Raw genomic sequence first — 16,601 nt, forward strand, 5'->3', positions numbered from 1 at the left:
GGTGGGTCAGGATTTGCATTCGCTTCTCGATTTTGCCCGACAGGTGAATCCACCCCATCAGCATGTTGGGATGGTCAATGTTCAAACACCTTTCTAGCAGGTCTCTGCGCAGCCCGTCTCAAAAGGTTTGCACACATTGACTCTCCACCCAGTCGGGAACTAGGGGAATCAATTTTTGGAATTCTTGGGAGTATTAGGCCACCATCAAGGATCCTTGCTTTAGTTTCTTTAGATCTTCCACAGCTGATTCCACCTCCAAGGGATCCTCGATGTGCTCCTGGAGGACCTGCAGGAACAGGTTGAAATCCTGGACTTCATGGTGTAGTTGTAGAGCCCCACAAAACACTTGGTCACCTCTGCTTCCATGCCATCTCTGGCAGAATGGAATCTCTTGGCCCCATCTCGAAACATGTTTCCGTAGTCGATCATGTAGCCTTGCAACTGGATCAGGAAATGGGCAAACCCCTCCAGATCCCCATTAAAATGAGTGCGAAACTGGTGGTGGCGGTGGTGCCCCTCTCCTTCGGGTGCTGGAGGAGGACCCCCGGCTGGCGGCTCTGGCTGATCTGAACGTGGGGCCGGTTGTAGTGGCAGTTCCTGCGGTTGCTCCGGTTGCTCTGCCAGCGGGCTGCCCCATCTCAGCCAAAAAGAATTGTGCTCTTCTTTGGATCTCCGGATCCTGGGTGCCCACCAGGGTGGCCATCCAATCTCCCATCCCAGCCAACCGGTCTCTCAGATCCAGGTTCTCCAGGGTGGCCGCTGTCTCAACATTCAGAGCAGCCCAGTGAGGCTTGTACTTCCAGCCCGTGAACATGGGCCCTTGGTACTTCGAATGGGTCGTCACCCTTCTTTGTTCGGTAATGTACCCTGGGGTGTCCAGGGCTCGGGCCATCTTGGATCGGGGGTCACCCACAAACGAGACTCGAGATCGAGCCCTCGTTTGGAGTGGAATACCAGTGTCGGGGCATCGCAGCCCCGTCGCTGCTCCTACTCCAGCGCCTTTGGCCAGCCTGTCTTCCTGGCTGGTTGCCTGATCTTCCTCGTGGTCTGACATGTCGGTTCCATGATACAGGGGAAATTGGTGAGTTTCAGCTTACTGTCAGGTTGACAGACTGGAAATAACTACTTCTTTAAAAGAAAGCATTTTATTTTCCAAGCAGGTCAATACCTTAGACGTTCAAAGCCAAAACTGGCTTGTATTTACAAAATACAGTACTTTACCACAAACTTTCCCGCCCAAAGATGTTCTCACTCCCGGAGATGCTTCCCCCTCCCAAGCCCAGGTACCACCCAGGAAAACAGCCAAGTCGATAACCCAAACCTCCTCGACCTTGGTTCCACTAGCTACAGCCACTTACAAAGATAAGACTGTCTGGTAATGTTGCAAAGAAGAACAAAGCAGTTCAGAATGACAGTTTACAGAAGGCCAAAGCAAAATTTACATTACAAGCTCATTATATAAAGTCAAAGATGGTTACACTTTGGTTCTCAAAGACCATGGCAGTAATCGTGTGATTCTGACAAATAACTATCAAGTACTGGCTCAAACTTCACTTCCGTCCTCAACCAAGGAGCCTACCCCATGACCTGCTAATGGATTCTTATACTTTTAAGTGGTCTCAGCAAATACACCCTTGGTATTAACCTAGAGCCTTTGACCAGTTATGGTGAGGCCCAAATACACCATATTATTTGGCAAAGAATCTGGGACACTGAAATCCAGCTGACTGAGGCAGGGATAAACCAGACTTGTTTGCCCTTTTTGGGAAGGTGGAGCCTATCCCCAAGATCATGTTATCAGGCCCGTTATTTCTCAAACCTTATTGACCCATCTTACTGCTGGGCATTCATGTTCGCCAGGTTAAACATTTTTCCATCCGTGGTGCTATCAGGGAGATATAAAGGCGTTTCTTTAGAGGACAAATTGTGCAAGTCCTATTAATCTGAACCTGATTTTGTCTCTCTCATACTATTGCACCACCAGTCACTTTCTGAGCTTCATCACCAACTGACGCGATCTTGACTGATTTTGTCCATTATTTCGGTAGGGATACTCAATTTTTACTAGAAGACAAGCTTCCCATTGCAACAGAAAAGGTGGCTAAATATTTGGTCACAGTTCTGCGAGACAAAATGTGCACCTGCATGGAATAACGTGTCTCTTATATTTCATTAGGATGGTTTCTGTATAATGATTTTCTCTCTAGTTAATTTTATGAGCAACTAACTTTTGATTCCTATTGTAAATATCCTATAAACATCTCATTTAATTTAATTCATATTCTGATTTTATCTTGTTATATGTATCATTCCATGTTTAGGTTTTATTATTATTATATTTTATGATTATTATCACTAATATCTGACTATATCTTGTTATGATTATGTACTTGTATTGCTACTTTGCCAGTAAATGCTTTTTAATGTTTGAGTGTAAGTCTTAGGTATTTTCTGCATGGGGACTGGTTTGTGCAGTTCCTTCATTTGTGTTGCAGCTTCTGATACAATGCACTGGCAATGGAGCTTTCATATGGCAAGTCTCACCATAGTTTCTCTTCCCCAGTCCCCTGGGAGCAGCTGTCCCCTCCCCATGCCACAATGAAATCTGTAACCATTAGCATTATACGTAATAAAGATGTTAAGGTGTCCTAGGAGGAGTTGAGCCTCACTGTTTACTGACAAATCAGCCCACCTGTACAGCTCCTGGGTGTCCCCCTCCAGCCTGATTGGCTGTCCGCCCAGTGGCCACCCAATCAGCGTGCGTGTCCCGTCCCTGACCGTCTCCTCACAGTTCTTTTATCTCACAGTTCTTTCAGTTCATCGGAGTCTGTCGCTCGGTAAGTTAGCTGGCAGCTAACTCCCCCACTGGCAGCTAACTTCCCCCCTTTCAGTTCTGCTGTGAAGGAAGCTTCTAACAGTTCTTGAATTGATGTGACTGTCCTCAAGCTTGGCCTGGTAAATAAAAATCAGTATTTGCCAGGAAAATCCAATAAAATCAAAGACACAAATGACCGAGAATTTCAAGTGGAATTAGTTTTACAGGAAAGTAGACAGTGAGACTTTGGGAGGAACTGGGTGATCCACATTTATTAGGCAATGATATGGCCTTGCGGACAACAACAGGGACTGCAGTTGCCAGCAGTAGGCCTCAGTCTTCAAAAGGACATCACCAGCCAAGCAACAGACTGTGCCAGCCAAAGGGTGTCGGTGGCCACATGCATTCCTTTTAAAGGGGCGCATGTGAGGGGGGGGGGAGCTTTTTCTTCAGCCTAACTTCCTAGAGATGAGCTGTACTTCCAGGGAATTATCAGACCCAACCTGGAGGCTGCCATCTCTAAACCTCAGTGCGATATAATGCTACACAGTCACCCCTCCAAAGCAGCCATTTTTGCCTGGGGACTTGATCTTTATAGTCTGAAGATGAGCAGCAGTTCCAGGCGACCTCTAGGCCCAACCTGGAGGCTGGCTGTCCCTGATTTGAACATATTCCTTGAGGTTTGGAAGTAGGGCCCCAAAAGTGTGTAATGCCTCCACAGCTACCTAGCCAGGCATATAGCACCCCCTCACCTATTTTTGCTCAAGAAAGCATTGCAGAAAGGAGGTTGCCAGATTGCTGTAGGTTCATGTTCTGAACTGCCATACTACCTAGGTGTGCATAAACCTGATTAGGGTCAAGACTGCTGTGCCCAGAAAGACTTCTTCTTAGGGTTGCCAGCTTCCAAGGGAAACACTAAACCCACACCAAACTATGAGCTGTTGTTGTTATGTGCGAAGTCGTGTCCGACCCATCGCGACCCCATGGACAATCATCCTCCAGGCCTTCCTGTCCTCTACCATTCCCCAGAGTCCATTTAAGTTTGCACCTACTGCTTCAGTGACTCCATCCAGCCACCTCATTCTCTGTCGTCCCCTTCTTCTTTTTCCCTCAATCGCTCCCAGCATTAGGCTCTTCTCCAGGGAGTCCTTCCTTCTCATGAGGTGGCCAAAGTATTTGAGTTTCATCTTCAGGATCTGGCCTTCTAAAGAACAGTCAGGGTTGATCTCCTCTAGGAAACTATGAGCTAGCGCCCATTGTATTACAGAACGTAACAGGCTTTACTACTACCGTGCTTCCCCGAAAATAAGACAGTGTCTTATATTAATTTTAGGTTTTAAAAAATGCACTAGGGCTTATTTACAGGTAGGTCTTATATTTATTGACATCACCCAAAAATGCTACATTTATTCCAGGTCCCCTCTGGAACCCTGTTAAATCACATCTTAAGTGCCGGGCACAGCTTCTATCAAGTTGGGGGATTCTGGGATTGTAGGCAGAGCTGACAGAGGCTGAGTGAGCAGGGGCAGGGCTCAGCAGTGTGTATTGCTACCTGCGGGGAAACAAACAGCAAAACAGCGCAGCGAACACATGTGCTGCAGATTTTAATGCTGGCTGGCCTGGTGCCCTGTATGACTATGAACACCCCTACAAGAACACCACTAAGGCCGAACCTGGCTCTAAGGACCAGGTAGGTCATATTTTGGGGGGATGGCTTATACTAGCGGTGCATGAAGAAATACCGCTAGGTCTTTTTCGGCATAGGCCTTATTTTTGCGGAAACACAGTAGTATCATTATAACAATCCATGCATCAGGCTTGAGGAATTTCTAGCATTCGCTTTTAAAAATAAGCCTCTAGCCCTTTTCATTGTACACCTATGCAAAAGGGACTGGAGACTATTTAAAAAACATTAAAGATGGGAATCCAAAGAACCTGAATTTTATAACATTATCATTATATTTAGTTTCTGATTTTAAAAAGCATCTCAGTGATTGAAAGGTCTAGATGGCCACCACAGGGATAGGGAAAGGGGAAAAGGCTGCTATACGTATGGGAATGGAAAATATGATTTCCCCCCCCCCCATCTTTATGGTATTCATCCATGCTTTGATTTGATCTTTCTACAAATTTCACAACAAAGGAGGTTTATGAAATATTGGGTGGGAGGGGGGAGGGCATCCAGGAGGTATACAAATGTACCACATTGCTGTAGGGAAGCAGAAAAAGATCAGTTTCTCAATAGCAGCAAAAATGAAGCAAGTAACCTGTATGGAAATGGCCATGACCTCACTTCAGGGTCATTTAATGTCATACTCTCATTAACGCTTAACATAGTGTCTTGTTTTTAACCCATGTCTGACTTCCCTGATGAAAATGGAAAACATCAATGTTTGGAGTATTATTATTATGCCAATCCAACACATCCACCGATGTAGCTGTTAGGAAATAGACTTTAGACCAGAGTAATTAGTACAGTCTTCTCTTGCTTTAGGTATTCTGATTAATGTAGAATGCCTCCAAGCAGAGCCTACAAAACTGTATGTCCTAGCCAACTGAAAACATATATTTTTAGAACAGAAAGTAGCTTTACCTTTTTACCTTGATGTGACTCATACATTGGACACAGCTTTATTGCGGCTCTCCCCCTCCCCCTTAAGTCATATGCCATCCTACTTTGTATTTAAATCATAAAGCAAAAGGGAAAATCATAATACCATATGTGAGTCATTTAAAGCTGCAGATATTTAGACCAGCATCCACGCATAGTAAGTAGGGGATTGATTCTACACTGAAGCTGAATATTCGTTTCAGACTTGGCAAGCACTTCTTGAAATGATGTCCAGTCTTTTTCTCCCCTCTGGGAATGAATGGATCCAGCAGAAGTGAGGATCAGCCAGGAGAAAAAGGAGACCTCGGTTAAGTCAATAAAATAGAATAACATAATATTATTTCCTCATAGCTCTTAAATCAGATGTTTAGGTTGATAAATCTGATTTGACCCCACTGTCAGGGTCCGCCGGGTCTTTGCCACGCTTCGGGTCCGCCACGTTGTTCGGTGAGGGAGACCCGGGACTAGAAGGCTTTATCTGTAGGAAACAGCGTCTCAGAATGGAGTCGGTATTCTCTCTCCCGCTCCTGGGTTCAGGGTAGTTCTTTCACTACGCCTCCAACCCCATCTCCTCATTGACGCTTCCTTAAGTAGCCTCTCTAGCCCCTGTCTCCACCCTCCGGGCTTCTCAGGCGGACCTCGCCCTTCCGGGACTCCGCGTCTCTCCGCCACCGCCCCGCCCTGGGTTTCTCCCTTGCTCTCCCCGCTTGTACTGACTGCCCCTGTGCTACCGTTTCCCCCACCCCTGGCGAACTGATTCCCCACATCCCTTTATGTAAGTTTCGTATCCAAAGAGGGTCTGTCGGGATCTCTTCCTCTGTATCTTCCTTTCTTAGGTTTCCGCTCCTGTCAGCACGCTCCTTCTCCGGACCCTCCGCGCTGCCCAAACTAGTCATTCTTGACACCCACAGATTTTCATCTTGACTCTGAGGTGATAAGAACAGACACTACAGTATCATCACAGAGTATTTTATGGTGGGCTGTTCTTTACATCAGTACCCAACACACTTTATAGGAGAAGACCTATCCTAGCCCAAGTGATAATCAATCCTTCCCCTCTGTTTATTTATTTAGTTATTATATTTATGTATATAATAATACATAATTATTCCCATCATAGTTACATTGCAATCTCCTTTTTTAAATCAGTTATTCCAATGAAGAGATCAATTAAAATGCAAAGGACATTTGGCCTTTCTGAAGGATTGTTGAGAAAGTACGTTAGCATATGTAGTGAGGTTCAGAAACCAATACCTTTCTTAGTACCTTTCTCTACACATGGACAACACCAGATGGTCAACACAGAAATCAGATTAACTATTAGCTCTGCAGCCAGAGATGGAGAAGTTCTATACAGTCAGGAAAAACAAGACTAGGAGCCGATTGTGATTCAGATCATTAGCTTCTTGTTGCAAAATTTAGGCTCAAATTGAAGAAAGTAGGGAAAAGCAGTAGGCCACTGAGGTATGAACTAAATCATATCCCTAATAAATATACAGTAGAGGTGACAAATAGATTTAAGGAATTAGATCTGATAGACAGAGTGCCTGAAGAACTATGGATGGAGGTTCGCAACATTGTACAAGATGTAGCAACTAAAACCATCCCAAAGAAAAGAAATGCAAGAAATCAAAATGGCCGTCTGAGGAAGCTTTACAAATAGCTGAGGAGAGAAAGGAAGTGAAAGGCAAGGGAGAAAGAGAAAGATACACCCAATTGAATGCAGAATTCCAGAGAATAGCTAAATAGATAAGAATGCCTTCTTAAATGAACAGTGCAAACAAATAGAAGGAAACAATAGAATAGGGAAGACCAGAGATCTCTTCAAAAAAACTGGAGATATGAAGAGAACATTTCATGCAAAGATGGGTATGATAAAGGGCCAAAATGGTAGGGACCTCACAGAAGCAGAAGAGATTTTTAAAAGGTGGCAAAATTATACAGAAGAACTATACAAGAGTGAGCTTAACATCCCTGATAACCACGATGGGGTAGTCATTAACCTGGGGCCAGACATCCTGGAATGTGAAGTCAAATAGGCCTTAGGAAGTCGGAGCAACAATAAAGCTAGTGGAGGTGACAGCATTCCAGTTGAACTATTTAAAATCTTAAAAGATGATGCAGTAAAAGTGCTACACTCAATATGCCAGCAAATTTGGAAAACTCAGCAGTGGCCACAGGATTGGAAAAGATCAGTTGTGTGGAGCACAAAAAATTGTGGCAAGTTCTTAAAGAGATGGGAATACCAGAGCATCTTATCTGTATCTTGAAAAATCTATATGCAGGTCAAGAAGCAACAGTGAGAACTGGGCATGGAATCACTGGTTCAAAATTGAGAAAGGAGTTCGGCAAGGCTGTATACTGTCGCCTTGCCTATTTAACTTATATGCGGAGCACATCATGAGAAAGGCAGGGTTAGATGAGTCAAAAATTGGGATCAAGATTGCAGGGGAAAATATCAACCTCAGATATGCAGATGATACCACTCTAATGGCAGAAGATGAAGAGGAACTAAAGAGCCTGTTGATGCAGGTGAAAGAGGAGAGTGTAAAAGTTGGCTTGAAACTCAACATCAAGAAAACAAAGATCATGGCATCCGGCCCTCTCAATTCCTGGCAAATAGATGGGGTAGAAATGGAGATAGTGACAGATTTTATTTTCCTGGGCTCCAAGATCACTGCAGATGGGGACTGCAGCAAAGAAATTAAAAGACACTTGCTCCTGGGGAGGAAAGCTATGGCAAATCTAGACAGCATCCTAAAAAGCAGAGACATCACTTTGCCAACAAAAGTGCATCTAGTCAAGGCTATGGTCTTCCCAGTTGCAATGTATGGCTGTGAAAATTGGACCATAAGGAAGGCCGAGCGTCAAAGAATTGAGGCTTTTGAATTCTGGTGGTGGTGAAGACTCTTGCGAGTCCCTTAGACTGCATGGTGACCAACCGATCAGTCTTGGAGGAGATCAGCCCAGACTGCTCCTTAGAAGGCCAGATCCTGAAGATGAAACTCAAATACTTTGGCCACCTCATGAGAAGGAAGGACTCCCTGGAGAAGAGCCTAATGCTGGGAGCAATCGAGGGCAAAAGAAGAAGAGGACGACAGAGAATGAGGTGGCTGGATGGAGTCACTGAAGCAGTAGGTGCAAATTTAAATGGACTCTGAGGAATGGTAGAGGACAGGAAGGCCTGGAGGATCATTGTCCATGGGGTCGCGATGGGTCGGACATGACTTCGCACCTAACAACAATAATAACAACCTTTCTTAACTTACAGTACAATGTACTTGTTCAAATCAATTAAACATTTAATAATATGACCATATACGGTTATGTCAACCCACCCCCCTCCTCCAAATGGTCAATGATGGGTCTAGAAGGGTGGGGCCCCAGGTGGGAGTGTACACAGCTATGCTTTTTAACCATATTTTGCACAATTGTACTACTTCTGAGGTTTTTCAAAGCCTGAAGAATGTTTCAGGGGTTTCTCAGTGGAAGAAAATGTGAGAAAGGCTGACTTAGAGAAAAGGCCTAAAACTTGGCATTCCTAGATCCAAGTTGGGAAATACCTAAATATTTTTTGGGTGGAGATTGATGAGGCTGGGGTGGGACTAATGGCATAGAATCCACATTCCAAAGTGGATATTTTTTCCAGGTGAACTGGAGATCAGTTGACCTGATCAGGTGACCTAGAGAACAGCTGTAATTTCATGACATCTCCAGCCATTATCTGGAGCTTGATGACACTACAAAAAGTTCCCTGGTATTTTCCATACCTCCTTGTAAAAACATGTTAGATTTGTTTCCTGCTTGTGACTGTAAGTGGTTTACAACATTTAAAAATGATAGGTATTATTTTTGTGTCCTCACTGTCCTGCTGCCTTGAGGTATAGCATGATTAGGTGAGTCACCTCTAGACCAAATGGTTTTATCAGTATTCTGCTGCTCATGTTTGTCCTTTCGGTTAGTAAGTTTTATCTGCAGAACCGACCATGAACTTAGCTTACAAGCTTCATTCTTTGCTGTGTCCCTGCCCATTCTGCTTTGTTCCCAGGCCCTGTTGTTTCTTCCATTTGGGACATTGATTATTTTTTCCTTCACAGAAATGCACAAAGTGTATGTGATACAGGTTTTTGGAGGGCTCAATGGAAATTGTCTCACAACTGACCTCAGTGAGTCAGAGATATGCATTAAATTAACGTATCTTGGTAGAATCATGTCTTGGCACTATAAATAATACTGATGCCAGCTGATGAACCCTGAATACCAAACATAAGACATTGTTCAGTGCATTTAGATATATCATGTGACATCAGTGCACACAAGCAAGTGGCCTTTCTCCAAAGCAGGGAGCATATGTCATTTTATTAAATAAATCAGTATAGGTGATTTGCAGATTATACTGCAAAGGGATCTATAAAACTGGTGGAGGAGAAAACAAAACCTGGATGGAAGAAAAAAAAAAAGGGAGGAAGGAAGGATGACCCAGGAAACTACAGACCAGTGAGTCTGACCTCTGTTGTGGGGAAGATAATGGAGCAGATATTAAAGGGAGCGATCTGCAAACATCTGGAGGACAAATTGGTGATCCAAGGAAGTCAGCATGGATTTGTCTCCAGCAGGTCCTGTCAGACCAACCTGGTTTCCTTTTTTGACCAAGTAACAGGTTTGCTGGATCGTGGAAATTCGGTTGATGTCGTTTACTTGGATTTTAGTAAAGCTTTTGATAAGGTTCCCCATGATGTTCTGATGGATAAATTGAAGGACTGCAATCTGGATTTTCAGATAGTTAGGTGGATAGGGAATTGGTTAGAGAACCGCACTCAAAGAGTTGTTGCCAATGATGTTTCATCAGACTGGAGGGAGATGAGTAGCGGGGTACCTCAGGGCTCGTTGCTCAGCCCGGTACTTTTTAACATATTTATTAATGATCTAGATGAGGGGGTGGAGGGACTACTCATCAAGTTTGCAGATGACACCAAATTGGGAGGACTGGCAAATACTCCAGAAGATAGAGACAGAGTTCAACGAGATCTGAACACAATGGAAAAATGGGCAAATGAGAACAAGATGCAATTTAATAAAGATAAGTGTAAAGTGCTGCATCTGGGCCAGAAAACTGAAAAGCATGCCTACTGGATGGGAGATATGCTTCTAGGTAACACTGTGTGTGAATGAGACCTTGGGGTACTTGTGGATTGTAAACTGAACATGAGCAGGGTGTGTGATTCAGCGGTAAAAAAGGCAAATGCCATTTTGGGCTGTATCAACAGGGGCATCACATCAAAGTCACAAGATCTCATAGTCCCATTGTATACGGCACTGGTCAGACCACACCTGGAATACTGTGTGCAGTTCTGGAGGCCTCACTTCAAGAAGGACGTAGATAAAATTGAAAGGGTACAGAGGAGAGCGACGAGGATGATCTGGGGCCAAGGGACCAAGCCCTATGAAGATAGGTTGAGGGACTTGGGAATGTTCAGCCTGGAGAAAAGGAGGTTGAGAGGGGACATGATAGCCCTCTTTAAGTATTTGAAAGGTTGTCAGTTGGAGGAAGGCAGGATGCTGTTTCTGTTGGCTGCAGAGGAAAGGACGTGCAGTAATGGGTTTAAACTACAAGTACAATGATATAGGTTTGTATATCAGAGTAGTTCAGCAGTGGAATAGGAGGTGCCTAAGGAGGTGGTGAGCTCCCCCTCACTGGCAGTCTTCAAGCAAAGGTTGGATACACACTTTTCTTGGATGCTTTAGGATGCTTTGGGCTGATCCTGCATTGAGCAGGGGGTTGGACTAGATGGCCTATATGGCCCCTTCCAACTCTATGATTCTATGATTCTATGATTCTAAGTGGCAAAATACAAGAGTTGTTTGTTTTAATGGCAAACTAGAGTGGCTAGCTGTGTTGGTCTCTAATAGCACAACAAAATTCGAGTCCAATTGCACCTTTAAGACCAACAAAGATTTATTGAAAGCATGAGCTTTCAAGTAGGGTTGGGTGCTTCGGCTCCCGACGCAGCCAGTCGCTCCTGACACAGCCAGCGCTACGCCGTGGTGGGGAGGGGAGGCGCGGGCGTTGGCATGTCGGCCGGCACACACATGCAGGTGCGGAGCTCCACACCTGTTTCTGTGCACCCGCTGACACCTGTGCCTCTCCCCCCCCCCCCCCCGCAGCGCGGCACTGGCTGCGTCAGGAGTGACCGTCCGCTTCAGGTGCCGAGTGCATGAACTCTTCCTCACACGATGGAACAAGGATCATAAGAATACAGATATAAGGAGAAAGTAAATTAGTAGCAAATTAATGAACTGTGTCATAACATCCAAATTATGCAGTATGATCATTGTTTGCTAAAAACGCTAATCAGTCCTTTGGGTTCAAATGTAATTCACAAAAACTTTGGAGAAATAAAAATGCCAAGTTTAGTAATTAATGGTAGACACTTTCCCAGTTTTGAAAAGAAATAATTAAAAGAGACTAGTTGCTTGCTCCATCTGTGTCCACCCAAGCAGGGAAGCTTTCCCACAAGTAACAAGCCGTGCTAGTTTGTTATCTTGTCCTAAGACCAGAGAGCTGAATTCTAAATTACATTATATACTTGCATCAAATTACAGCCACATTGTCCCAAATAAAATAAAAAGAAGAGGGGATTGTAAGGAATGGGGCTATAGGAGTTGAATGAGGTTAGCATACATAGTTAGGTAAGAAACCAATGTCCTTGTTGAATCCTGGATATTCCATTGTTTTGAGAATTGTAATAACTTGCATTTCTGCAATCTCCTTTTCTAGTCTGTTCTTGAAGTTCCTTTGCAATAAAACAGCTACTTTGAGGTCACTTATTGAATTATCTGGAAGTTTGAAGTATTCCCTTACAGGTTTTTCAGTCCTGTGATTTTCTATGTTAGACTTATGTCCATTAACACTTTGACCTGTTTGTCCTATGTTGAGAACAGAGGGGCACTGTTAGCATTTTGTGGCATATACAGTGTTAGAAAATGAGCATGTGAATAAGCCTTTGATGGTGTTGTTGTTAGGTCCAGTGATTGTGTTATTGGAGTGTATATGGCAGCATTGTTTTGCGTGGTGGTGTTTGTGGGTATGGATGCTTGTGTGTGCGTGCGTGTGTGTGTGTGTGTGTGAGAGAGAGAGAGAGAGAGAGAGAGAGAGAACAAGGTGCACTGACAACACTAGACTGTACTTCATGAAAGTTGACTTATTAATTTCCTTAAAAAAAAACCCCTAGAATTCAGCATAAGCTGCTGTTTGTCATGTTGGCCTTTTTGTGTGTGAGAGAGAAGAGGGTAAGGGCATCAAAATATTCCCTAATTGAATCCCTGTGAAGATAATTATGGGTTGAATTTGAGAAGTAAGTGATGCACAATGGTGCATGGCAACGAGGAAGAAAACAATTGTTCATACATTTTGCATGATTGTTTAATACAGTTTGACCATTTATTTATTACTTGTATATCCTGCTTTTCTTACAGGGATTTTGAGTTGGCATGCATAGCATTTTGAGTCAGTCTCTTGTCTGATCATGTAGCAAAGAAATACTTATTCCTCTTGAAGGAGAGCACAGAGAGAGCGGTTAGTGGCGCGGTCGCAGACAGGACATTCCGAGGAAAGGCCGAGGGCATATCGGAATCACAGGTGCCGCCCGCTCTTCCCCTGCTCCCACAGCAGCTGCCGTAGGGGAGGCACGTCTGCCGGAGTGAGGAAGTGGGTGGGCAGCGTTTTGTGCGATCATAATGGTGAAGCAACCGGGGCATCTGGGAACTGTTCTGAGATGGGGAGGATCACCGGAGCAAACAGAGGCACCAGGGAGGGGAAGAAAGACGGAGGAGGGGAGGTTGGATGCGGGAAAAGCAAGACGGGGGATCTGCGTGCAGGGCATGGAAAGCTTTGGGGAAAAGTCCCTTGGAAGACGGCCCAGTCCACTGCGTTTCACGGTGAAAGTGGGAGGAGAATAGAAGAGGCAAAAGACTGAGAGCAGGACAAGGACTGTCTCTGCCTACCTACCTCCAAGGTAGCATTGAGCGCTCCTGCCCGTGACCTGTTCCCATTACTGCAGCAAGGTTCCAGTAGTGCTGTGGTGGGCCATCAGGAGCCATCGTTCTGAGAGAGAGCAGGCTGGCAGCAGGGTGGAGGCACGGACTGTGGGAGAGGCGCTGGCTCTGGCAGCCAGGTGCGTCTGAGAGCAACGTGTCTAGCGTTCAAGGGCAGAGGGCAGGATCTGTAGGGGCAGGGCCTATTCCAACTCAGACACCCTGAACATGCTCCACTCCCCCTAGGCTGTTTCACAAATATTAAGAGGAACAATGGCTAAGGATATAAGCACACTGGCATATAGATTGAGTTCAAAAACAGGAATCCTGATATTATTGCTGTGAAGTTACATTTTGCATGGTGTTTTAATCAGATTGCATCTGTGACTGGGAACAGCAGTAAATTTTAGGGAAGCAAAAGAGGAGTAAAAATTACAGCAAACTGCTCATTCACCAGTTCTGAAATTAATTGTAGAAATTCTCTGAATTAAACCAGAATGCAAGTAGTTCAGAACAGGTATAGAAGGGGGGGGGACTTCTCCTTAAGTCTTTTGTTGTTGTTGTTTGTTTATATATTTATTTCATTATTGTATTTATAATTCAGTTTATACCCAGCCATTCCCACTCAGCATCTAAACATAGTATGGAAAAGGTTGTGTTTTTATTGTTTGGGGTCTTGCTTAACTTACACAGCTGATGTGCCTGTTAACCCTCCTGTTTCACACAGCTGAGCTTTGCAGGAGTTGAAAAATACACACATCAATCTGAGGTTTTCATCAGTCAATGAAAAATAAAAACTACTGATTGAATTTGTTGCCTGTTTAATATCCTCTTTTCTTTGCTTCCTCACAGTGTTGCTAAGAACCACAAACAAAATTTAATGACGGTTGCAAATCTGGGTGTCGTTTTTGGACCAACGCTAATGCGGCCACAAGAAGAAACAGTTGCTGCAATTATGGACATCAAGTTTCAGAACATTGTGGTTGAGATCTTAATAGAAAACCATGAAAAGGTAACTTCTCCATGAGTGTGCCAATTCTTTTTGTAACCTGTTATTTACAAATGCTTTGGAGCCCAGTGCATGTTGTCCAACTGGCTTTTCTCACAGACTTGCTGAAGGAAAGAAAGGGCAAAGTTAGGAGAGGAACGAGCACATCCTCCTGATATCTTATGTCCAACTCAAATTGATGTTGCAAGATTAAATATTTCAGGGTGCACATACCTGGATAGTTTGTCAGTGAAAATGTACATACCTAAAAATGTAAGCTATTCTTCATCCTGAAGGAATCAGTCTTGTCTTTGCACAAAATTGTCATTTTCTACACAATTGGACTGATCTGTAAAATCTGATTTCATTTACCATTATGTTCATTTTCCAGTTGTCTTTTCTGTTTGAGGTACAGCTCTGAAGATGTTTGTTTTCAGTTTTGGTTATCTGCATTATTTCATACATTCAGAAAGAATCCTTCTGTTGTCTCAGTGGTCATATTCTACTCATGGCCTTAAGAACCCAATTAAAAAAGAATAACCGGGAAGTTTCATTTCATACAGAACTTTTAGGAAATAATGACTGAAAAATAACTGATGAGTTTTGTAACTTAAGTGTCAGATTCAGTTTTATATGTAGTGCAGCTGCAAGCCTGCTATAATACCTATACAGCTTTTTAAATTATAATCAAATATATTACAACAGTGAACATATTCTTAACAATAATAAATGCATATAAATCAAATGTTTAAAACAGTAGTTAGACTAAAAATATATTAAGGTTAATTTACCCCAAACATGACAAATCTCCAATAACTTGTTTTTAACATAATTTGCATGTTATGGCACAAAATTTGGCTACCTCTTTGGAAACCTCAGTGTTTCCTCTGGAATGAAGATCTTAATTTTCCCTTCCTCAGGGTCAGTGGGAATCTGAGGCAAAAGGTGGGTAATGATCTTCTTATGAACTCCCACATAAAGTTAACATGTGAAAAGCACATGCCTGGTGAACTCCAATTCCCCACATCCGCATATAATAACTTAAGTGTGATATTAGGAATGAAAGGAAGAAGCCCATCCATAAAAAAATCTTCTATAAATAATCATAAGAGCCATTCGACTGTGAAAAGTAGTGGATTGTGATATCTTTCATGTTGCTGTTAATCTTTCAGATGATGTTTCCGTATCAATAATTGGATGATACTTCATGTATCACATTTATTTATTTGTTTGTTTATTTATTTGTTTGTTTGTTTATTATGTAAACTTCTTACCTGCAACTCCCAAGCCGGCTCTTGGCAGGTCACAATTTATCCATATAAAAACCCAGTAAAACCCCATTAAAACAAATGCAGACACTCATATACATATAGTAAAGTGACTGTGCTCTAGAATCCCATACTTCTTTCAGCAGAGATTTGCCTCATTCTTTGAGAGGCTGCTGCTAGCTCCACTTGGCTCCCCTCTCCCCCCCTGCTTGTTAAGGAAAGGAAAGGGACGAGCAGCCTCCTACTACATATGGCTTTTCCACTGGCAGTGGAGAAAGCACTGAGGAAGACCCAGGTTCAAATCAATCTAAATTCAGCAGGATTGACAATGGAAAAAACAAAGTGCAGAATCAGCCCTGGAGACCTATAGCAGCCACATGCACCTTTAGACCACTCATCAGCTTGTTTCACATGCAACCTGCACATATCAGCAGAGTGTATGTGGCAGGAAAGGGAGGACCAATATGTGAATTCAGCCATTAAGGTGCCACTGAACCTTGCCATGTGTTGGACCTGAACAAAGAAGTCCTGTGGCACCAGAAAAACTAGCAATAGGGATCCCAAAATGGTCCTCTGAGTCAGAGCTCACACACTCAAATGTATAAAAGGGAGCCTTAAAGAGGTCCTACAAGCTTGACAGCAATGATGATAAACAACACTGACATTGTGTCCACTACAGGGGCCCCTCACAGTTTTGTGATTCCACTCCCATAGTGTACCAGTTAGGGTTCTGAAATTAGATACGTTAACCACATAGCATCTCCCCATTAATGCTTTCTCTCCCACGTGAAAGTGTAGTGCTGTGGCTCTAATTGAACATACTTTATATCTTTGTGACAGTGTCCTATAATGCTCCACCCTACTGCCAGGGCTAGAATACCAAAA

General features: G+C 43.5%; 1 protein-coding gene across 7 annotated transcripts in view; it reads left to right on the forward strand.

Annotated features, from left to right (window-relative positions):
• Positions 1-16,601, forward strand: part of ARHGAP26 (Rho GTPase activating protein 26) — a 423,503-nt gene that overhangs the window by 298,932 nt on the left and 107,970 nt on the right. For all 7 annotated transcript variants that reach the window (XM_077326941.1, XM_077326940.1, XM_077326943.1 and 4 more), the window contains one exon: positions 14,313-14,472. In XM_077326941.1, coding sequence (XP_077183056.1) covers positions 14,313-14,472 — 160 coding nt within the window. The remainder of the gene's footprint in view (positions 1-14,312; positions 14,473-16,601) is intronic.

The sequence above is a fragment of the Paroedura picta genome, chromosome 3 (assembly GCF_049243985.1).
Source record: "Paroedura picta isolate Pp20150507F chromosome 3, Ppicta_v3.0, whole genome shotgun sequence".
Taxonomy (NCBI): Eukaryota; Metazoa; Chordata; class Lepidosauria; order Squamata; family Gekkonidae; genus Paroedura; species Paroedura picta.